Consider the following 25,371-nt stretch of genomic DNA (forward strand, 5'->3'; position numbering starts at 1 on the left):
GCAATGAAACTGCAACTTGCCTTCACAACTAGGTGCCCATTCTGGCCATACACGGGTAGGAGCTTTCCCCATAATTAAGCTCCGAGGGGCATAGCGAAAAGCAGTTGAAGGGTGGCCTGACAGGAGTCCAGGCTGAGATTGCCACTTACTATTGATCTTTGGGATAGTATGGATGTGCGGTTATAGGGAGACCTTCCTTCACTTTGAGCGACCACAGGAGCTGGGACGAGCTCTCTCCCAAACAGGCACTACCAGATACCTAGGACTTGTACCCCTTTCAGAGAATCTGAGCGGCACACAAAACAGGTCTTTAGATCTTTGGCCAACAATACTCTTCGCCGCTTCTTCATAGGATCTCAGAGCACAGAGACCAAGATGAACGCCTTCCTATCCCCTGAGCAGATGTTAGACGTCGTGTCTTACAGAAGATAAACACCTACAGAGAGGACTGAATCAAATTCTTATAGCTGCTGCTATGAAAACAGTTTTAGGGTCAAGCTGGGGAGTATATTCAGCCACATCTGGTACCAGGCACCTCCAGTAGGTATAGGCAACCAGGTCATGTTGTCTTTGTTGACTTGTCACATCAGCTGTGGGCACTGTTCACCTCTACTGAGCAGGGCTCCTAACAAAGGTCCATAGCAGAGACTTTACAGATCTCCTAGAATAAATCTCCTATGGGACCTGTGAGTATAGTAAGAGCTAAAATTATGTTGTAGGTTTTAAAAAACTCACAGAAGATGCGGTAACATGCCCATAGTTACTTATATTTATAGTGGAAATCTGGCACCTGGGGGGAAATTAAGGCTGGCCATACATGGATCAAGTTTCGGCCAATTCCTTGTGAACCCGCCAAAATTCAAACCATGGGTGGCTAACTCAATAACACTGCCTGACCTCCGACATTGATGTGTGGTGTAGGTAACCTCTACGTATAAGGCCAGTCGGGGTGACAAGTGTCATAGGGGACTTTGTCTAGGAATAGGTCACCAGCACACCAAGGAACTTCATTAAAAAGGGTCCAACATTTTATTGAACAATCACATCACAGCAGAAGATTTCAGATCCATGCAGGACCCCTTCATCGAGCAGGGGTCATCATGCAGGAGTCCGACATTGCTACGAAACGTCACTATCTTCTGCTGTGACCTGATCGTTTATTAAAGCCTTCGACCCTTTTAAATGGAGTTCCTTGGTGTGCTGGTGACATTCCTTAATATGAGACATTTTGGTCCCCAGCCGGTGGACACTAGAGCACCCACTTACTCTTCAGACATTCCCAGGAAAGAGTGTGTTGGGAATATTTCTTTGGACTTATGTCAGAAGACTGGTCTTAAATAAACTCCATGGTTTGGCATTTGCTGAGTGTGGTTTCCGTCTCTACCTTGCTATGCAACCCGAGTGCTGTGACGAGCTCTTTGAAACCAGCACCTGTTGCAATGAAGGACCAGAAAATCATATATGGACTCTTGAGCAGTGCAGCCTTTTTTAAATTGGCAAACTGTTAAAAGTATTCTGATAGCAACGGGTGGAAGCTATCAGAATGCAGTAGCCAGCAATGGAGATTCCTCCATCTATATTGTACAGCTTGGATGGACGAATCTATAGACTTCTCTCATTCAGCCCATGAGGCGGGAACAAGAGAAATCTAAGCGTATGGCCAGCCTGCATTCCACAAAAGCTACAGAGCTGTTTTGCTCCACAGCAGCCATTTCTAATCATTCTTCCCCCAAACACTAAAGGATTATAGTAAGCAGTCCCCAAAAATCTTAGGTGCGTCAGTCAAAAACTGTCCCGTTTATGGCCAACTTGTTCACTATATTATATGTATACTTGAAGGCAAAGGTCAACATTACCCTAGACCATTGCATGTTAAAAAAATAAGTTTAGTTCTGCTGGTACAGGAATAACTTTGCTAACAGCAAAATGATTTAACTTATCAGAACTACTGATAAAATCAAATAGCAAAGTATAAAAATGTGAGGAATTTCACAAAAACAAAAGTTTCACCCTCCGTGGTCCATGGCATTCCTCTAGTTGTTAACGCATTCTCATATATATAATACAAAGTCTTCATACCACACAAAGAGACAGTATAGCGCAGCTCACTTCGCAAACACCAAAGCAAACAACTGTTCTGATCAACTCAAACCACTGATGGAGGCTGATTGGATTACAGAAAAACCTGACAGCAATGGGTGTTTTTGCTCACATGGCTTCACTAGCAAGACGAGAGAATGAAATATTTAAGATTACATTCCACGATGCAACATTCACCTTAGAACACTTTAAGAAACAACTGCCAAAATAAAAAAAACATGTTAACAGGGATCAGTAATGTTACCTTGATTACCAGGTCTGTAGCAGCCACCCAACATCAATAACCGGCATGGTAAAGCCTCACAGTACAATGAAGTGAAATACAGTCAACAGATTTTGCTACTACACAATATCCTGAGCTGCCAAAGCAGCAAACAAGCTACACGAAGACCCCAAAAATGAACAACCTCAGCTTCAGTTGCTGCAATATTTTCTGTGCTTAAGAAAGGATGGGGGACGCAGCAAACAAAGTTACAGTATCAATTCAGTATTTATAAAAATAACAAAAATAGGAAAAAAAGTCTGCATGGCTTTTCAAGTATTTAGGCTTCGATCTACAGGGGAACGATGCAACAGGAACAAGAAAGGATATACCTTACATAAATTCAGATGACACGCCACAACAATACAACCAGCCTATTGACTTAAAAAAAAAAAAAAAATTAAGAAAACCAAGCCGATCCCCTTCAAAACGTGTTACACATTTTACATTGGTTTAACTAGACGGACTTGTGTTTTTTTTTGCAAACAATGTAACTATATAACCATTTAAGAGCTCATCCACACAGACAGCAGCATTAATCAACAGGTGACAGGCTGACAGGTGGATTGCCATCACCTGTGGACAGGAAGGTGGTAGAAATGAATGACAGGGGCCCTCATCTGTCCTTGGCTGTTTGCAAGTATTCGCACATCCAAAAACTACATGCAGCTAGGAACAAATCAGACCTTGATGAAGACAGCATGCATCCAAGGTCATTAGTAGCATGTAACCACTGGATGTATGGAAACATACCCAAATTCACAACTCTGATTAAGACTCAGCCCTCCTGCAGTGAACAATCCAAGTGCCAGCCAGTGTAGCCATCTTCGCTCCCCATCAGAATTAGGGAAAAAAGTTGTATCAGCTGCACTCTACTCCTAGTTCCTCTTGCCGTATTTATTGGTTATCAACTAAATGGACACAAGCAGTCTCTCTCCTTGTGAGCAAGCCAGGAGTGGTGAAACGCGTCAAGGAATGTTGGTTCCAAGATATATACAGCCATTCTGTTGATAACTAGTTATTATTGCAAAAGGAGCTAAGAGTGGAGTGTGGCTGGTACACTTTTCCTAACGGTGGATGTGCGGTCACATGTTAACAGTTGCAGACCACTGCAGTGCCTGCCAATTCTGTCTATGGCTGATCACATCCACCTGTAAGCCATATGTTGATTCCTGCCATTGTCCCACCCTTATCGGCCATGTAAATGAGCCCTTGATCAACACAGCCGCCTCTTTTCTAGGGGAACTCCCCGAAATGTACAGACTCAAGTTTAACACCACAATGCCCAAAAGAAATCAGCTGCTTACCTTTTGGTCAGAGCCACATTCCTATTTTAATTGAGGCTTTGTTCCATTGTCATTGTAACATATTTTGAGGTGGATCCATTTGTTTTTTTTGATTGGGTATTGGAATGATTTATTTTTTGTGGGTTGTCATGTGAATCTTTGCAGAGGTTAGTTTAAATTAAGTTTTTCCACTTTCCATAAATCCTACCCCCCCCCCCCCGCACTATATGGTGATGTTTACAATTCGGTTCTCATTCTCCATCTTCAAAGCATGCTAGATATAGGTTGTGAAAGGGACCAGAACACGATAAGTGTAAACGGATGATACTGGAGCAATTTTGAAAGTTCAACCATCACAACAGCAAACAGATATGACAAGTGTTCTGCTCCTGATGCCTCCTGGGATATACTTCACATATCTGAGGAGTCATCAACTTCCTCACACTGGCTGGTGAAGGAAGAACTTGGCCCCATATCATCAGAGGGCCGGCTGCAAGAACCAGAGGAGACAGCCGCAATGATTTAAAAAGAGAAGATGGCAGCTCAGGGATTGGTGAGCAACAGCAGAGAGGGTGATCAAAGTAGATCAGTGCTGGATTTGCTGGGCAGGTTAGTATGTTGAACTGTTGCCGCCCATGTAGCATATGTGGGACTAAAAAAAAGGGTGGGCTTTAACATTCACAGGCTGCACATACACGTTTCTGTGCTGAGAGTGCACTCACTGCACACCCCCCAGCATAGAGGACGAGCTGTCACAGACATCTCTCAGTCCCCACCAACGATCTGTACAAGGTGGGACTGTCTCCCGATCAAGTGACAGCTAATCACAGTGGTCACATGATCGCCAATCCAGAACTGCAAGGAATGCAGGGCCAGGCTGGAATGGGTTAACTGAGGAAAAAAGTTAAAGATGGAATACACTGATCGAATTTCGGCTGTTTTTGCATTAACCTGCCAAATTTGGCTTTGGGCTGTCCCTGTCACCCCACTCCTGCCCAACATCCTTTAATTGAAAAGTGATGCAACCACTGTTTGTGTAATCTAACAGCTGCAGGCGTCGGGTGTTAGAATACAATAGCCATAGGGGGATATTCGGCCATCCGTACTTTATAGCGTGGATGGAGGAATCTTTGAAAAAATTTTCATTCAACATGAAAAAAAAAATCTGTGTGTGTATAGTCAGCCTAAGAAAAGACTGATTTATTATTAAAGTGGAAACCCTCCTGTCGTTTTCAGCCAAGTAAGCTGCCATCTTGGCTTCTGTTTAATCAACTGCCATGCTTCTGCATATGTGATCAGTTTTGACACCAGACATTGGATGGTTTGACTTTTTCAACTCGAGGTAATTTCCATCCAGCTGCAGTTTTGACTTTTTACAACAATGCTCCTTCCAAAAACCATTCCCATGGTAAAGAAATCCAAATTTCACTGATTTGTTACAATATTTTGTGGTTCAGTATCTCAAGAAAAACAAAAAAAAAAGTGACCTGTCCTGACCAACAATGGCTGTAAATGTGTGCTTTCACGGGATTCCAGAGACTAAACCGTTCAGCGGGAGAAATTTGATGTTAGGTGAACAAATCCTCCAAATACCTATTTTTTCCATTTACATGGCACACATTCGGGCCCCTTAATATTCACTAACCATATAGTTCAACATGGCAAATTCACATTTAGAAAGCATCATGCCTGGACTTTGACAACTATTTCTCCTTTAAGCGCCAGGCTGAGTTTCAAGTTAAGGACACATAACACAAAAAGGTGAAAGGAACTTGGCATGACACCTCAAAAGAGGGAAGGTAAAAAAACAAAACAAATAAGGGTATTTCTCTGTGCCCACCCTGACCAGTTTTATGGCTGCAAACTGCTTACTTGCACCATATTGTTATTCCCATCTAAACACGTAGCTAACAATGAAAACAAAAGAAAACAGCATTAAATGAAAAAGGAATACCAACGGAAAATATTCAACTTAATCAGTAGTAGGTAGAATTACCAATAACTGACTTTTTGAAGGAGATGCAAGTTCCCTGAACCAAAATGGGGTCTTGTACCTACCTCCCACACCCCCACTACCCTTCTTAGAAATTCTTGAAATCAGAATATACCAATACATTGGGGCCAATAGAAAACACCTGTAGTATTGTGCAGCAATGCAGGAGGTACTGCATGTGATCTATAAAAATATTTGGTCTGAAGTTAGGTAAGACAAAGGAACTGTGTGAATTGGGGGTGCTTCTCTGTCAACACTTGTGGTCTTCTGCATATGTGCAGTTGGCCCTTTACGGGTCAGATCCTGGCGTTTTCGGGTGCCAAGGTGAAACAGGTGCATGTTGTACCAAATAATGCTCATGTTCAGGGACATATGCCTTGAATGCAGGATTCCTGCATTTGGGGCATATGTCTGAGTGCATACAGTCCTAAATGTGAGCGTCACTAGGTATAGCGTCCAGCAGCTGCATATTTCAGTCTGTGATAGATTTACAGGCTGCTGCTGCTGGTAGCAGGGCTGGAGGCTGCACTTGAGCTTCTGATGCACCTGAAAAAGCCAGAATTTGACATTGACGAGCCAAACTGCCTGTGTACATGTAGCCTCAAAGTGTCACAATCACCAAACAAGGGATTTCCTTTGCTTCTGGGAGCTCTCTTTCTAAAAGAATCCTACATTCTGGGAAAAAGGATTCAAAAACATTTGGGAATGCCCTTCCAGTTGAACCCGATGATCTCCAAAGAAAACATTAACCAAGAACAAACGCAGCGTACGTTCTAGCCAATCAGCCAGAGGAAGAGTCTAGAGGAAGGCGGAAGGTAAAGAGAAACCCCTCTTCTAATGGAAACCACATCAATGTGAACTTTTTCTGTCTTGGATGGTCACTACAAGACGAGGTAGATTTCAAATAAAATAATTAAAAGCAAACCCATACAAGGGGGAATAAAGAAAAAAAAAAAAGGATGAAGCCATTACAGCAGAAAAATTAAAGTGATACATTAAAAAAAAAAAAAAAAGAAGATTAAAACAAAATATATATATATATATTATACAACCAGAGCTAACCATTATGAGCTTGCCTTCACATTTGAAAAAAATGGATGTGTAGACTATCTGCCCTAAGCTTTATGAAAAATCATTATCCATCGCTTCACATTTAGATACTCAAGTTTTTATCCAAATTAAGAAACCTGAGAATGGCCAAAGAAAAAGAGGCTTTGATCTCCTTAAAAAAAATAAAATCAGGAAGATGGCAACTTATATGTGTGTATAAACGTTTGAGGGGGGTTTACTAAAACCTGAAGTTAGAAGCTGATTGGCTACCATGCACATCTGCACCAGATTATGAGTGCTCCAGTTTTATTAAATCTCCCCCTTTGTGTTCCAAAGTCTAAGGCATAAAAATGATTCCACTGACTCCCATCCAAAGATTGCCTGTGAAGAAATTTAGCAATTTTCAATGAGGAAAACAAATCTAGAAATGAAAAAGCCCTCAGCGGACACCTCTTAGGGCCCCATTCACACAGGAGGCCCAATCGGGTCTTTTTTTCCCAAGGGACCTGATCAGAAGCACCAAGTCTACATCTGGTCTGATGAAAACAGAGGCAAGTCTGTTTACATCTGACTGCCCACAGATCTAACATGGGTCGGTAAGTGTTTTAAAAGTGAAATCCATTCCGTTCTGCTTCCATTCAGCAGGGGATCCGTTCACTGATCCCCTGCAGAATGTACCAGACGCCACCTTTGTGAAAGGGACAAAGATCTGAACAGGAAGCAAATATGGTAGCTAAAATTTCCAACTTGTTCTTAAAAGGTGTAAATTTTGGGGGCTGGCATCCTTTTCCTTGGTTCACAACTTGGTAAGTTGCTGACTTGGAACAAATGTTTATTTGTGTATCCCAACACTCTACAAGTTGGATTCTTTCAGGAAGTGAAACAAGATTTAGGATGACATTCCCACAGCTATATGCATTGAGAATACAGGGAATTACCACTTTAATCCAAAGTGGCTTCTTTTCTGATTAGCAAGAAAAAAAGGTGCTCCCTGCTTTGTTTGTCTAAGATACCATAAATGTACCAGTTTTTTTTTTTTTTTATTCATCTAGGTGCATTGGTGCTCCTATGAGCACTCATATCTGCATGGACAGACGTAGTCCACCAAAACAATATAGAGAAATGGTCTTGGTATTGCTAAGGACTGGTAGCGAGAAAGCATCTGTTCTACTACAGAATGTCAGAAACGGATTCATTTGTGGGAATGTAGGCCCTCTTTTTCTTTACGTAAATCTCTGTTCAAAACTGTTCACGCTACCACATTAAATTAGGCAAAGGTCCTCAGAGATTTTCATGTCTGATGCAGAGGTTTTGATTATCCAAACAATGCATGTCAGAAAGGCTAAGAATGTTTCCACTAACTTCCAACCAGAGATGGCCCATGAAGAATTTATATTATGCAATTTCCAATTAGGAGAATTCCCAGGCATGAGGAGCACTCATGTGACACAACATTTACAAGGATAGAAATATGGCAGCTGAAATTGCCGACTTGTTTTTTCAAGGTACAATCTTTGGGGGCTGTTAACTTTTGCCCTTGTGTCACAACTTGGTAAGTTGCTGACCTGGTTTTTATAATGTGTGGTGTCCAACACTCCACTAGCTGAATTTCTTTTTTCAAAGTAGTGAAGCAATTATCAGGATGACAATCCAACTGCTTGAATCCCCAAAAACAAACCAACAATGCAACTCCTGTATTTCTATCCAGACAGGTTGGCTTTAAAGTGACTCTGTTGCAAATCTGTACCTTAAAGGGCTCACTGCAAAGAAGAAAAGCAATACTCACCTCTTCTGCTGCCTAATCTCTGCATTACCAAATAGAAACCCCCAGATACCCAGGAGCATTCGAAACTTGCAGATCTGATCATTTCCTAGCCCCCCCGCTACACTCAGTGGTTCAATCCACTGGCCGCTAAATCCACTAATGTGATGGGCAATGAGGGAACAAGAATCTGACACTACCGGAAGTGTCAAATTCTTAAAGTAAAATTTCAGCCTAAACCTAACTAGTCTTAATACCCCTCACCCCCTCCTAACAACTATTCTGACTACCCTGTGTAAAAAAAGATGTATATACTTACATATTTATAGACCACTCCAGTCCAGTCAAGTGATCCAGCTCCCCTGTGTCAGCCAGTGGCAGCTGCGGGAAAGGAGAGTGAGCGCCAACAACTGCTGGGAAATCGGAGCCTAAGGGTAAAGTGACCGCTCCCAGCCACTGTTGAGCATGCTGTCTACTCTCCCCTGTGGCCGTTGTTTGCTGACAAAGGTGATCATGTGACTGGACTGAGAATAAGTATATACATCTTTTTTTAGGAGTGCGAAGGAGACATGTTTAAGACTAGTTAGGTTCAGGCCTAATTCTACTTTAAGGTTCTTTAGCCAGTTGGCAACAGGAGAGTTGAGCATCCCATGTCTTCTTCGCAGGCAACCATTTATTGGGCAGATATTTTAGCGCCAGAGTCGCTTTGCAAAAACAAATAAAGTAAAGACAGGTTTCATAAGAGTTGACATTCTGTGTAATAGAATTGTTTGTGTATTGAAAATAGCCCTCATTTAAAAATACAAGAGGAAAGGGTCAAAACAGGGGGGGGGGGATTCAAGTATAAAACTTAACTACAATGGGCTAAACTAAAATTGCCTTAGACCATACACTGTGTCTAAGCACAGAAAGAGACAATCTGACAGGTTATTTATTCAGAGATGGCAAAAATATCCCCCAAAGGCACAGCAAGAAGTCTGCAGGCAAAGCAGAAGCAGCAGTTGTGCTAAAGACAGAAACTAAAAGGCCTCTTTGTTTTACAGGTACTGGGGGTAGCACATGCAAGCTGGAGAAGTCGTAAAAATTGTACAACAAAGCAAGGCCTTACAAGAGCTGATCAAATCAAACAGCCCCCATTAAGGGACAGAAAACCCAAGTCACTGGTGAAAAGGCAATGAAAAAAATAAAGCATATAACAGCCAGTTTTTTTTGTTTTTTTTTTTTAGCCGATGTGGAAGAGGTCACTAACAAAGTCGTACAACAGCATAAACCATTCACATTTTTCTTTTAGCTGGTGAAAATATATCACTGCTTTAGAACAGTCCACAATTGAGTCATGTTCTCTTTGTGGAAAAAAAAAAAAAAAAAAGAAAGCAACAAATAAAAGGCATAATAGTGTACCATCAGCAAACTTTCCATCTTACAAAATGACGAAGAACAGAAGATAGGTGTCTGGGGAAACCTTGTTTGCACCAATTACCAAAACACAGGAATAAAAGACTGTGAAGCTATAATGAAATTTTCCAGTAAAAAGACAGGATACGGTTGTGCTGTATGCAATCCTGTACAAAAGGCCGGGGTGCTGTTTGGAGAATGCAGTCACGTGAATTATCCCCCTTAACATTTCACCCAATAACGGGATTGGCTGCAGCTTCTGTTGTAGGCTGGAAAACATTCATAAACCAGTATGGCACCAGGAATTTTTTCATCCACAACAAATGTAAAAAGTGAACAACATTGTAGAGTGACTAGATGTAGCCGATTGGCTACTTATAAATCCAATTCACACAACACAGCACTTACTGGAAGGAAAGAAAAAAAAAGGAAAACATCCCCAAGACAGAGGAGAAAATTACAGCATAGCCCCCTCTGCTTCACAGCCATTCCTTAATCAGGTAGGCTAAAAACCACTAAACCAAGGGCGCATGGGTGCATGGTGGTATGAATCCCCGAGAACAGTCCAAAGTCTTTTGTGGGATTCATTTGGGGGATGATGGTATTGTAGCAGCTTTCTGGGTTGTAGCAGAGGGAAATGCTTGCATCCCAATTCCAGGTTGGAATGCTGCAAGATGCTGTGCAGGAAGGCCTGGTGTCTGATTGGGCCACTGTACTGAGTAGCCAGCGCTGCCTATTGCATTGAACTGGCAGGTGTGTGGTACGGGGTATGATTGAATTCCTCCTGTGGGAAAGTTGGGGAGTACAAGAGATGGAGAAATAGCAGCAGGAACAGTCCCGTGAATCTGAGATATCGTGGGCATCCAGGTCGATGTGAAGCCAGGGGCAGGTGATGAATTCTAGGAAAAAAAAAAAATAGTAAATGCTAACAAAATAAGAAAAAATTGCAGTAAAAAACAACCTCAAGGCAAATAAAATACAGTTTTGTTCATTCACTCTATACTAACAAGTTAGATACGTTCACCTTTCTGAACATGTTACACCCTAAATACAGATGTAACATGTAAAATGCTCAGCATGCACCCCCCTCTTTGCCTGATCCCTCCTTCCTGTGACAGCAAATAGGTAACGATCACGGGTATCAGATCCCTGACCTCCTCACTAACTCTTGACAAAGGACCAGCTAATCTCACAGGACTACTCTCAGCTGCACCCGGAACAAAGATTTTCCAGCTTGCAGGACCCAATCTAGGTGCCAGCAGCCTGGGAGTGATTGCCACTGGGCTAATTAAGTAATTACCTCTTTACCTGTAACCACTGACTTTTACTGAAGAGTCAGAACTTCCACTAATTTTGCATTACAATTATGATTTAAAAATAAACGTCTAACACACACTGTCACCACAGACAGGTGTATTCAGAGATTTATTGTTCAGTATCACTCTTTAAGACAGGCCTCGACAAACCCCGGGCGCCAGGTCGCATTTGCGACTAGAATTAGCGACCTGGCGCCTGGGGGGCCCTGCAGGAGGTGTCCTGTCCCTTTTGCGCCCCCACCTTCTTTCCCGAGTGCACGGACTTCCACGCCGTCCATAAATTGAGGCCCCGGCTTTTAGGCCTTCTTCTGTTAGCTGAGAGGCTAGGGGAACTGGCGCCCTCTTGTGGTGGCCGGGAGTAATGCATGTTCTCAATGCCTTCCTTCTCACCTGCTCTTTGGAAGGAGATGGGAAGTTTTTGCAGGCTTCATCTCTCTGTCCAGTTACCTTTGCTTAAAGGTAAGTGGAGAGGGAGTGTGGTTATTATTAATTTATTTTTTAAATTTAAAAAAAATAAATACATTTTTACTTTTTTTTTTAATTATTAAAAAAAAAAAAAAAATAAAACATTCTTTTTTTATATATATATATATATATATATATATATATATATATATATATATATATATATATATATATATATAATATATATATATATAATATATACACACATATATCATTTTTTTTTTTAATAAGAATTGAAAAAAAAAAAAGAATGTTATATATATATATATATATATATATATATATATATTTATTCTTTTTTTTTTTTTTTTTTTGCCTCATCGCCGTGCCACAGCCGAAGGCCCCTTTCACACGGGCTGTCTGATCGAGTCCACCTGTCAGTTTTTCAGACAGACCTGATCGGACCCTTCATTTTCCTCTATGGAGCGGTGATCGGATCAGATGGCATCGGATGGAAAGAGACAGACAGTCTGTTTCCATCCAATTGCGCTATAGAGGAGAGTGGGGTTCTAGTCGTATTTATGTGTAAATTTAGTATCCGTTTTATTAAATAAAGCTTGGTTGTTAGTTTAAAAAAAAAAAAAAAAAAACAAAACTGGCTCCTAACTTTTTTAGCTGGCTCCCAGATTTCAGGCAAATTTGTCAAGCCCTGCTTTAAGAGACAGGTTTATTTTTTTTTTAGCTTGCATTAGGAGCTTAGGGACAGGGTTAACACTTTTCAAATTAAGGTTTTAATAATAAAAAGTTTAAAAATGGTGCAAATACAATACTTACAGAAAAAGGGGTTTCAAAGAAATAAAGACATAATTCAGCAACAGAGAAATAAGATAGAATTGAAGAGGAAGGATACTTGCAATCAATGAGTGTTAGAGTTCAGTCGATGAGCCAGGTGTTATTGGTTCTCAAACTTGACAGATGTTCCTGATTTGATAGTAAAGAACTCACAACTGTCTTGGCATCTCCCTTTTTCTCTGGGATTAAAGGGGTGTTGGCAGAGGCCCCTGATCAATAAAACGTTGAAGGAATGTCCATGGGCTGTCCTGGGATTATAACAGTATAATGGCCCCACCTTATACACAGTTTTATACCACTATTCATATCTCCCAATATGTACTGGTTGCATTCTTGAAACTGGTAGATTATTGTTCAGCATTGAATTTCATGTCCAGGGATACTAAACACAGGGTAGCTCAGAAATACTTGTCCCCTAGGGGATATCTGACAGCTATCTTCCCTTCTGTAGGTGCTAGCCTGTTCATGTATGACTTGATTAGTTCAGTATGGCATTCCCCATTCAAAAAAATTGATTTTTGACTTACTGTAAAATCCATTTCTCTGATATTGACGGGCACAGCTCCTGGTATTCATAACCATTATACTGCCCCCTACAGGAGTAGGACACTAGGCAGAAAAAAATTCTGGCTACACCCATGGAAGGTCCCAGGGGGTATACTCCCTCTCTCTCCTATAGCCACAACAAGCAGTGTTAGTAGAATAATAATTTCACAGAGGGGTGGGTGCTGTGTCCGTCAATGAACATCAGAGAAATGGATTTTACGGTAAGTCAAAAATCCCATTTTCGCTTTCCTTCATTGACGGACACAGCTCCTAGTATTGATAACCATTGGGACGTCCCAAAGCAGTGTTAAACATGAGGGGTGGGAACAACCAAAAAATTCCCAAGGCTAAACATTAGCCAACAGAGGCTCAACCAAATAACCTGAGCCCACCTGAAAAAAACAATACACCCTCAAAGAGAATCAGGTCCTCTTAAACAGCAGCCTGCAAAACCTTGCAGCCAAAGGAAGCATCCGCAGATGCCAACACATCCACTTTATAAAACTATGTAGAAGTGTGCACCGACGACCAGGGGGCCGCCTTGCAAACCTGCATCACTAACGCCTGATGATGGAAGGCTCAGGAGGCGCTAAGCGCCCTAGTAGAGTGAGCCTTGACAGGGAAAGGAGGAACCTGACCCCTGATGGAATAGTCCTGAACCACTGTGTCTCATCCATCTGAAATTCCAGAGACTAGGGACCCATTTGGTCATAATCTCCTTTCGCAGGGACCTCGTATGGAACTGTGCAAACCGAACCTCCTCGAAGGTAGACACCATCAGGCCCATGCAAGTCTGGAGGGACGACCATCTGCTGGACAGCAGGAGACAAATTACAGCCTGCAATTTGTGGAGTTTGTCCAGAGGAAGGAGCACTTTGGCTAAGGCTGAGTCCAGAGTAAGGCCCAGATAGTCCAGCTTTGTGGACGGAACCAGAGCAGACTTATGAAAAGTGAAAATCCAGCCAAACTCCCACAGAGTCTGTATTGTGATCTCCAGGTTGTCCACCAAAGCAGAGGGAGACTCCGTTCGCAGGAGATCTTCCTAGTAGCCCAGTACAGCGATCCCCCATTGGCGTAGCAAGGCTAGCACCGGGGCTAACACCGAGGAGCAGAGGCAAGACCAAAGGGTAACACCACAAACTGATAACGCTCCTCTCCCACAGCAAACCGGAGAAAAAACGCTGGTGACTGGCACATATTGGAATGTGAAGGTAGGCATCCTTGATATCGATAGAGGTGGGGAATTCCCCCTGACGCAGGGATGCCACCCCCATTCGAATGGACTCCATTCTGAACTTCTGTACCCGCACAAAGCAGTTTAGCGCCTTGAGGTCCAGGATTAGACCCACTTTGCCTTCCTTCCTGGGGACTGTGAACAGGTTTGAGTAAAAACCCTGAAAACGTCCTGAAGTCAGAACCAGGACAATCTCCCCTTGAAGGAACAGAGAAAGGCAGTATTCCCCACACATTCATACACCGTCTAATCATGTTTCCTTCACAAACGCACTTTCGTGGTTTAACACACCCATTGGTGGGGAACGGGGGCTGAGTTTCTCCTCACCTCGACCTGCGTTTTCTACCTTTTGGCTCCAACTTTCACTGCACGGATAGCGACACTACTCTTCAATTTATTGGGATAGGTTATGTTCCCTAATCATTACCCATACTTCCTTATTTTCGCAGATAATTATACCCTGTGACCCTTTCAATACGGGATTATCATTACCTTTTACTATATATGACCCTCTGTCGTCTCATTTATTTCATACACTACAGGTAAATAATTTTTTCCAGGTCACAATGCGTATATGGTTATTCTAAGGGGCATAACCTTATTTTGGTTATCAAATTCTTCTTTCTTCTCCCTCTCCACATATTTTTGTCATTTGTATTAGGTTCACCATATGAGTATACCCCTCCATGGGAGTGGTCCCTGCTGAGCCATACGTTTCCGATCATCGTGGTGCCCTGGCGGTCCCCCTGGGCAGCTACTACATTTCTTTCCCTCTCACTATTTTTCGCCCTGAACGGGCCCGTGGGAATCTGGGCATCCCTCCACACGGTATGATCTACCGTTTTTAAGCGACAGACCTGTCCAATCCCTTGTTTAGACGCAAAGGGTAGGTTCTGATCATAAAGCACGCATTACAAGACAAGTATATGACTTTTCACTTGTGTATACATATATACTTTGTGTATAATCTACTTAAAATTCTTTATTTTTCTAGGCATAATAGGTTCTTTATCTGGAACTTTGGTTGACCCCTGAGGAAGGGCTTACTTTGTGCCCGAAACGCGTAGGGTCGTTTCCGGTTCTATGATCACCATATGCATCTGAGCGTCTTCAATGTGGTCTGGTACATGGTCTGTCAAATGCATGCATATTTTAATGCCCTGTATGTGTTTGTGATTTTTGTATTCCTTATTTTGCTTGTCTAATATATTTGTATTTTCATCAATAAAATTATTTTTATTTATAATATACAGTGTGCAGTGGCATTCACAGTCCCACTTCAATGGGGATCTTTTCTTGTATACACTTGAAGGAACAGAAACCAGCAAAGACGTCCACCCACCCCTGATATGGGTAAGGGCGCACCTTCATGCTAAAGAAGCCTTATGCCGGGGTCTGGAGAAGCCCAATCTTGGCTTGCCAGACTAGGTTTGTTTGGATCCTCCTGAAAGGCTTTGAGCCCTTGCCCTTAGTAGCCTGTAGAACAAAAGCACTTTTACCCGCTGTGAGACCTTTAATGATGCCATCCAGGGTAGCGCCAAACAGGCGATTTCCTTGAAAAGGAAGATCGGTAAAGGCCTTTTTCAAAGTCTGATACGCAGACCAGCACTTGAGCCAAAAGACATGCCGAAGGACCACTGCCACCCAAAGTCCGGACAGTCAGCCGTATCCTTAAAGGCCGAGGACTCTTCAAATGGAATCATGGTTGCTTTGTTTATTCTGGAAACCGGAGGGTCCACCACCAGTGGCACAGTCCACTTCTTAAGAAGGGACTCCTCATAGGAGTAACGCCTAGTAAAGCACTAAGGGACCCCATGGTGACGCTTTGTTCGTCTCCACTCTTTAGCGACAATTCTGTCAAAATAGACAGGGAAAGGAAACACAGCTGCATCCTCCATCTTCAGGGTCTCACGCACAGATACAATCAATGCATCCACCAGCGCCTTTTCATGCGCGGTCGCAGACGTGGAGGAATCATCCTTTCAGAGGATTCCAGGCGTGTGATTGCAGACCCAGCAGGGGTGACTACTGGATCTAGATTATCCAGCCTGTTGCCCAGTCCGGCAGTTGATTGTAGATCTCACAGGAAAAATCCAGGAGAGAAACAGGTTCTATTCATGGCTGACCTATGAATCCTGAACATCATGGCTGCTCACTACAGCTTTTTGTGTGTCCAGTACGTGATATCATTGCAGACGGGGAACCTTCTCCCCGCACCCACTGTCAAATTTTAAAAACACCAGCAGGGCCGTGCAGGACTCTGACCACACGGCCTCGTCATTAATTCACAGTTTTCTGTGAATGAATAAACTACAAGTACTGTCAACCATTGCAGCTGATTGCTTGTAGTTCTCAATTAATTATGAGGGCACTGGTGCGTGCTCTCAATTAACTGCCTGCCCATATTGGAGGTAGGGGCAGACAGCTATCCTGAGAGTCTTCAGGAGCCTGACACTGCACCTGCTGATCTCCCACAGTCTAAACCAGGGGTCCCCAAACCATGGGCAGCAGACTGGTGCTAAGCAGCAGGTGAGAATGCCAGCATAGCCTGTACTGCCATCCTCCCACCCGCTCTTTCTTTCTCCAAGCTTTAATACTTCCTTCCCTCTCTGTGGTCACCTTACCCACAGAGAAGAAAGGTGACAGGTTGCAGCAACACCCCCCAGCCTCCTCCCCAGGTGACAGGGGCAGCGCATGCACACACGAAAGGGGAGAAGCTGCACATCACCAAGTGGTGACAGGCTGCACCAATGCCTCCCTTCCCCGGAGGTAACAGGCGGAGGGGTTTTGGTCGCTGAGGTCGGTCCTGGTTGCCTTAAAGTAAAAGGCAAAGACTAGCCTTGGCAAGAAGGAAGTCCTGGGCCTCAAGACCAACTCGTACCTTTGCAAGACTAAAAAGGTTTTTTTGCAAGACTAAAAAGGTTTTTTTGCAAGATAAGACCACCAGTTCAGATGCTGGCCTCGCAGAGATGACAACTAATGAGAAAACAACTTTGTGGGTGATAGTAGAGAAAGAAATGCCTCTCATTGGTCCAAACTGCATTTTCTGAAGTGCAGAGTGAACTGGATTCAGATCTTATGGAGTCACAGGGGGAACCACATGGGAGAGACCATATGCACAAAGGTTTTAAAGAGTAAGCAGCCAATGGAAGTAGAGATTTGTCCTTTGATGGTGTTGGGAGCCAAACCCTTGTCCAGGTACAACTGCAGGAAGAAGTTACCCCTGGGGTTAAAGACCCTAAACTCACACCAAGTGAAGTTTGCTGTCCATGTCTGATGGCAGACCTTGTGGGAAGTGGATTTATAGCATTGAGCATCACAGAAATCACAGACTCACAGATGCTCATTTTCCTATAGAACCTGGGCTTTAGCAGCCATGGCATTAAAGCCAGTGACTGAGAAGCAGAGCGGTAAATAGGTCCTAAGGACAGCATAGTCAGGACGTCTGGCAGGGCCCAGGGAAGCTAGAGAATACTCCTAACAGAGTTTAGATTCAAGCAGGAGAAAACAATCCAAGCTAACAACATCAGATACTATAGGGAAGAGGATTGTGAGTTGGAAATGCCCACAAGACAGCTAACCTTGTGCTTAGGATCTGACACATTGTGGTTCAACTAAGCACTTGGAGTACTCACAATTCACTGCAGAGGCAGAGAAGGTTGTACTGCAGGAGATGACCCTGTCACTGTTAGGCAACAGCAAGAACAAACAGAGGAAAGCCCTTTGACCCGCGAAAGCAGTGGTGGGAAACTGCTTCTTGCTGGAAAGTGGGAAACGGTAATGTGAGTACACATACAACACAGCCAAGAGTGACACAGTACTAAAATTTGTCATGCCTTTCAGGGAATAACTGGAGAGAAAAGTCAAGTGCCACTCTCATACAATGACAATCCCCAGACTTACCACAGTCATAGGCATAGACTGTGTTCTATGGCTAAGAAGCACAGTAACTAAGTGCTGAAGAGTGCCAAATGCAAAACCCAGTGAAATGGTCACATGGCAAGCATTATTCACCCCCACTATGGGCATACTCCCAAGGGAGTCTTCAGGGATCAGGATTACACCAGAGGCAGTGTGTCACTGCCCTGGACCACTAAGATGATTGTTGTTAAAGGGAGAAAAAAAAAAAAAAAAAGATTTTCCTACAGCTTACCTGTGAAATCTTTTCTTGGAGTACAACACAGGACACAGAGCAGCCATATTCATTGCAATCTCGGTTATATGCCACCTATAGGTGAATGGACACTGGCAGCCAACAAGACAGGAATTCCCCCTCTATATAACCGCTCCCATACAGGAAGTACCTTAGTTTTGCAGCAAGCAATAAACATCCCAGACAAGAGGGGAGGGACCACGGTGTCCCGCGATGTACTCCAAGAAAAGGATTTTATAGGTAAGCTGTAGGAAAAAATCAGTTTTTCTTTACCGTGCATCACAGGACACAGAGCAGCCATATTCATTACTATCTAGGATGCCCCAAAGCAATACACTCGAGGGGAGGGGGACACTATATGAAAAAACAGCCATTAGACCAAAAAAATCTACATAGCTGCCTGCTGCACATTGCAGCCAAATGCAGACTCCTCCTGGGTCCTCACATCCACTTGATAGAATCTAGTGAACGTATGTAATGAAGATCAAGTAAAAGCCCTCCAAATCCGAGCCATAGAAGCTTGATGGCGAACTGCCCAAGAGGCACCTACTCTTCTGGTAGAGTGTGCCTTTACCGGAAAAGGTGGAAACTTCCCTTTTAAACCATATGCATGGATAATCCATTGAGAAATTGTAGACCTAGATGCTGCCTGCCCTTTCCTGGGCCCTTCTGGCAGCACGAACAAAAGGTCGGTCTTACGAATCTGAGCTGACATCTTCAAATAGACCTTAAATGCACGTACTACATCGAGAGAATGTAACAACTTGTCCTCTGCTGTTTGAGGATTTGGAAAAAAGCAAGGCAGTATAATGTCCTGATTCAAATGAAAAGTGGACACCACCTTGGACAAAAACCCTGGGTGTGGATGTAAAATCACCCTATCTTGATGGAAAATCAAAAATGGCTCCTTAGAAGAAAGAGCCTCTAACTCTGATACTCTTCTAGCTAAAGTTACTGCAACCAAAAAGACTAACTTTCTGGTAAAAAGAACCAGAGGAATATGCCGAATGGGCTCAAAAGGCTGTTTCTGTAGAACTGCCAGAACCAAACTTTAATCCCAAGGACACAACGGTGGCCTCACTGGCTTCGATAGCCAAGCCGTCAAATTTAGAGACTGTAAAGCAGTGTGGAATATCGGACCCTGAGAGAGCAGGTCCGGACGCAATGGGAGAGCCCAAGGTCTTCCCACTTCCAACCTTAGGATTTGTGCACACCAAATCCTCCTGGGCCAGGCTGGAGCCACCAGGATTACTGGTTTCCCCTCTTCCTGAATCCTGCGCAAAAGTCGTGTTAGCAGCTGAACCGGATGAAAGGCATAGATCAGAGCGAGCTGCTCCCAGGGAGTCACCAAGGCATCCACTCCAACTGCGAGTGGATCCCTGGTCCAGGACACAAATTTTTTCAACTTGTTGCTGAACCTGGATGCCAATAGACCTATGTCCGGGACCCCCCAGCGTTGACAAATACAAAAGATCTCAGGAGGTAAGGACCATTCCCCCCGGAAACATCTGCTGGCAACTCAGAGTCTTGCCTGCCAGTTCTCTAATTCCTGGAATGAAAACCGCTGACAGGCATGGAACAAATTTCTCTGCCCAGGATAGGATGTGACCCACCTCCTTCTGGGCTGACTGACTCTTGGTGCCCCTCTAATGGTTGATAAAGGCTACAGCTGTGGCATTGTCGGATTGTACCTGACGGGGTATCCCCGAACTCTGGGCATCCAGTACCTTAATGCCCAACAAACTTCTCGGATTTCCAGGATATTGACAGGGAAGCTCCTTTCTAACCAGGACCATTTCCCTTGGACAGTGGCTTCCTCCAGAACTGCTCCCCAGCCAGAGAGACTGGCATCTGTATTCACCACCTTCCAGACTACTGGAAGAAAGGATTTCCCGCTCTCCAAATTCTGAAACCTCTGTAATCACTGCTTAAGACCTAGGATGGTCCAGCGCCAGAAAGAAGGATCTTCTTTTTAGAGGATGCGCAGGTATGTTTGTCTTTACAAACCAAGGGTGAGGAAATGCCCAAAATTCTAGCTTGCACCCCTGCGAGATTGTGGAAATAACCCAGTAGTCCTGAATCATTTCCACCCAGGCCTCCAAGAATCGTAGCAGCCTTCCCGATACCCGACAAGGTAGATTTAGAGCTAGGCTTGGTAGGTCTTTGGGCCCAGGGTTTCTTCTGCCCTTGACCTGAAGGCTTGGCTCTAGATCCAGACAGCTAAGGCTGTCGAAACTGCCTGGGATTAGAAGTACTGGGAATCCGAGTGTTAGATACCTTAAAACAGTGGTTCCTAACCTAGGTTCGATCGAACCCCAGGGGTTCGGTGAGTCAGACTCGCGGGTTCGGCGCGGGGGGGGGGGGGGGGTCAACGGGCAATTGATCCCCCCGAGAAAATATTACTGATTGTGAGGCCGAGCGCACCCCGGGAAATCAGAGCTGCGGTCGGGACAACTCACAGCCATTACACATAGACACTTGACGCTCCGCCCCCTGTACCCCCCCCCTCCCCCCCAGCAGGTTTCCAGCCTATCTCCTGCAGGCTGCTTGAGTGGGCGGGATGGGGATGTACCTGACCACGGAGATCGCGCCCGCCTGGAAGAGTGAAGTGTGAGCAGCTGAGCAGAGGGAGCCGAGTGAATGTTCCTGGAGGTAGGCTCAGCTAGCTGTACATGGTGGATTAGTTTACAAGCACCTCTATGCCAAGTCTGCTGAGTTACTGCAGCTTAGCATAGAGGTGCTGTTAGCTGACAAATGGAAATGCATGTCCTTTTCATTTAGCTCAATAACGCATTGTGAATGCTCCCTGGTGTGTGCCCTCCCGATACCCCATGGTATGCCCTCCCAACACCTCCCCCCAGTGTGTTCCCTCCTGGCACCCCAAGGTATGTCCTCCCAACCCCCCCCAGTGTGTGCCCTCCTATTACCCCATGGTATGCCCTCCCAACACCTCCCCCCCATTGTGTGCCCTCCTGACACCCCATGGTATGCCCTCCCACCCCCCCCCCCCCCACTCCAGTGTGTGCCCTCCTGACACCCCATATTTTAATGGTTTTGCTCTTTGTTCTTAATGGTTTTGTTGTTTAATGGTTTTGTTCATTTTGTGCACCTATGTATAAATATATACCTAAATATATACCTATGTTTTGAATTTGAAAAAATCATATTTTATTTTTCCAATTAAGAAGGGTTCGGTGAATGCCCATATGAAACTGGTGAGGTTCAGTACCTCCAACAAGGTTAAGAACCACTGCCTTAAAAGGAGGACGTTTACTTCTCCCTTTAACTTGTAGCAGCGCACTCTTCCCCACCCCCCGAAATCTTTTGGATATATTTATCCAGATCGTCACCAAATAGGCGCTCCCCATGAAAGGGAAAAACAGCCAGCCATTTATTTATTTTTTACTCGGTAATCAAGCAGACCAGCTTTTAAACCACAGGATTCTGCACATATCAACTGACAAAAGAGCAAATTGTGACAATTTCTGTATGGAGTCCTTAAGAGCATCTACTGCAAAACACAAAGCTCGAGGTAGATCTGTCAAATCTTCAACAGACTCTCCTTGAGAAGAAACTGTCCTGGATACTCATTAATACGGTCTTTCAAAGACTGACAAACTCCTATAGCCGCCACTGCAAAAGCAAAGAGAGCTTTTAGCAAAGATTCCGATTTCTTATCAGGTGGATCTTTAAAAACCTGGGCATTATCTACAGGACAAGTTACATTTCCGTTTACAGAAGAAATAGCAGCAATTTTACCCTCAAGGCCAGCTATCGTCCTTGGTGTCAAATCGTTCTTAGTGACATAGGCTGAGACAGAAGCACTAGATGTGGCTACTATGCCTGACAACAGTAATGACTCAGATTGGCCAGTCGCCTCTGGCCTCTCAGGGGAGGTAAACACAGATGAAGCACGGCTAGGAACTTCCAATCCTAACGCGGCACACTTGTTCCCCACTTCCTGCTGTCCCCCCCTCCCACTCCTCTTACGGGAGGACATTGCTTCATGCAAGAAAAAAACTTGAGGTACTACCTTTAGTGTACTCAAGACTTGTGCCAAGCTGAATAGCTTATCACACACAGCACACAAAGTAGCAGAACCTGTAAGCATGCACACACAGTGACTCACGCACACAGCTGCCGCTCCTCTGTGTCCTCTACAGCTTCTGACAGAAGCTTGCGCCGCCGGGAATACTCAAATGTTGCGCAGTTTGTGCTGCTTACTGTGCACGTGCATGCCAACAGGTCACGGACACGCCCCTTCCCGGCTCTACGTGCACATAAAAGAAGCAGAACTTGCACGCGATCACCTGCTGCTGAAGGCAAGGCTGACTTTGCCATGCTTCTGAACTAGAGCCACAGAGGAGAGTGAATGCATCAGGTAACAGAACCTGTCAGTGCCTGTTCCTGCACAGCAAGCTTCAAGTTTTAAGAGCAGACTGTAAGGCATCCAAGTTATGCTTGTTTATACATACAGTGCCACTAGTGGAGACATGAAACATGGCACCCGGCATCTGTTAAATCAGAAGGTAACAGTGCAACATCATTTAAAGTGAATTTACCATTTCCTCTGCAGAATTCTGTCTATAACAAGAATCTAATCTTCCCCCATCACGGCGGGTCCTATCACTTGTCGACCATCAAGGACCGGGTCCTCTTTCATTTTTGGGGCCACTCACTTGGACCTGTAGAGCACCCTGCCAGAACACCTTTGTGATTGGTCTTACCAAAGGTCCTAATCCCAGGGTCCAGCGTCAAAGAAGGTTGCATTACAGGCAATACCTCGTTTTTCCCTTTACCGAGGCTCGGGTACCATCCTTTCAGTCTTCCACTTTCGGATGGATCCGATTACCAATCCCCTAGGATCCAGAGATCTTACCTGGGATTATAACACAATCTTTTTTTCTTCTTTAAAAAAAAAAAAATCTTGAGTGCTTCTCCAAACGGGACCATCACCTCTAAGACACTGGCGAAAAAACGGAGCTACTTCCTGTATGTGAGCGGGTATATAAAGGGCAACTTCCTGTCTTGTTGGTTGCCAGTTTCCATTCACCTATAGGTGGCGTATAACCCAGATAGTAATGAATATGGCTGCTCTGTGTCCCGTGATGTACGATAAAGAAATAATTCACAAGTGTCTGGAGTATGCCAGAAGCAGAGCTCCGTGACCAAATGTCATATTACAGTATAGCCCTGCAAGAAAAAAGTATCCATCCTCCCAGGACACTAGCAATAAACGAAACATATATGGCAGTGGTAGGGGTTATACTTGGCTGGCAAACAGCATTTTATCTTTGCCACTGTCCCATTCCACCTATAGTATCTCACACAAGTAAAAGGGAGTACACCCCTCACAAATAAATGTAAATATTTTATATCTTTTCATGTGAAAACACTGAAGAAATGAGACACTGCTACAATGTAAAGTAGTGAGTAGACAACTTGTATAACAGTGTAAATTTGCTGTCCCCTCAAAATAACTCAATGCAGCCATTAATGTCTAAACCGCTGGCAACAAAAATGAGTACACCCCTATGTCAAAGTGTCCAAATTGGGCCCAAAGGGTTCATTTTTTTAGTGGCCACCATTATTTTTCAGTACTGCCTTAACCCTCCTGAGCATGCAGCTCTCCAGAGCTTCACAGGTTGCCACTGGAGTCCTCCTCCACTACGATATCACGAAGCTGGTGGATGTTAGAGACCTTGCACTCCTCCACCTTCCATTTGAGGATGCCCCACAGATGCTCAATAGGGTTTAGGTCTGGAGACATACTTGGCCAGTCCATCAGCTTTACCCAAAGCTACTTTAGCAAGGAAGTGGTCGTCCTGGAGGTGTGTTTGGGGTCGTTATGTTGGAATACTGCCCTGAAGCCCAGTTTCTGAAGGCAGAGGATCGATCATGCTCTGCTTCAGTATATCACAGTACATGTTGGCATTCATATTTCCCTCAATGAACTGTAGCTCCCCAGTGCCGTCAGCACTCATGCAGCCCCAGACCATGATACTCCCACCACCATACTTGCCTGTAGGAAAGACACTTGTCTTTGTACCCCTCACCTGGTTACCGCCAAACACGCTTGACACCATCTGAGCCGAAAAAGTTTATTCTTGGTCTCATCAGACCACAGGACATGGTTCTAGTAATCCATATCCTCCGTCTGCTTGTCTTCAGCAAACTGGTTGAGGGCTTTCTTGTGCATCATCCTTAGAAGAGGCTACCTTTTGGGACGATCGTCATGCAGACCAATTTGATGAAGTGTGCGGCGTATGGTCTGAGCACTGACAGGCTGACCCCCCCACCCCTTCAACCTCTGCAGCAATGCTGGCAGCACTCATACGTCTATTTCCAAAGACAACCTCTGGATAGGATGCTGAGCACATGCACTCAACCTCTTTGGTCGACCATGGCGAGGTCTGTTCTGAGTGGAACCTGTCCTGTTAAACTGCTGTATATCTTGGCCACCATGCTGCAGGTCAATTTCAAGGTCTTGGCAATCGGCTTATGGCCTATGTCATCCTTATGTAGAGCAACAATTCTTTTTTTTTTTTTAGATCCTAGGAGTTCTTTACCATGAGTTACCACGTTGAACTTCCAGTGACCAGTAAGAGAGTGAGAACGATAACACCAAATTTAATACACCTGCTCCCCATTCACACCAGAGACCTTTTAACACTAATGAGTCGCATGACAGTGGGGAGGGTAAATGGCTAATTGGGCCCAATTTGGACATTTGCACTTAGGGGTGTACTCGCTTTTGTTGCCAGCGGTTTAGACATTAATGGCTGTGTTGAGTTATTTTGAGGAGACAGCAAATTTACACTGTTATACAAGCTGTACACTCACTACTTTACATTGTAGCAAAGTGTCATTTCTTCAGTGTTGTCACATGAAAAGGTGTAATAAAATATTTACAAAAATGTGAGGGGTGTACTCCCTTTTGTGAGATACTGTAAAGGCAGCATGCCATTTTGAAATCATCTTATATTAACTAAACATGTTTTGCTTTTACTTACAATT

General features: G+C 44.1%; 1 protein-coding gene across 1 annotated transcript in view; it reads right to left on the reverse strand.

Moving 5' to 3' along the window:
- Positions 1 to 9,294: 9,294 nt before the first annotated feature.
- WNK3 (WNK lysine deficient protein kinase 3) overlaps positions 9,295 to 25,371 on the reverse strand; it is a 255,126-nt gene continuing 239,049 nt past the window's right edge. The window contains exon 24 of the mRNA XM_082264431.1: positions 9,295 to 10,747. Coding sequence (XP_082120557.1) covers positions 10,433 to 10,747 — 315 coding nt within the window. The 3' untranslated portion in view covers positions 9,295 to 10,432. The remainder of the gene's footprint in view (positions 10,748 to 25,371) is intronic.

This window comes from Pelophylax lessonae (assembly GCF_965119305.1).
Source record: "Pelophylax lessonae genome assembly, chromosome: 7".
NCBI classification, from domain to species: domain Eukaryota; kingdom Metazoa; phylum Chordata; class Amphibia; order Anura; family Ranidae; genus Pelophylax; species Pelophylax lessonae.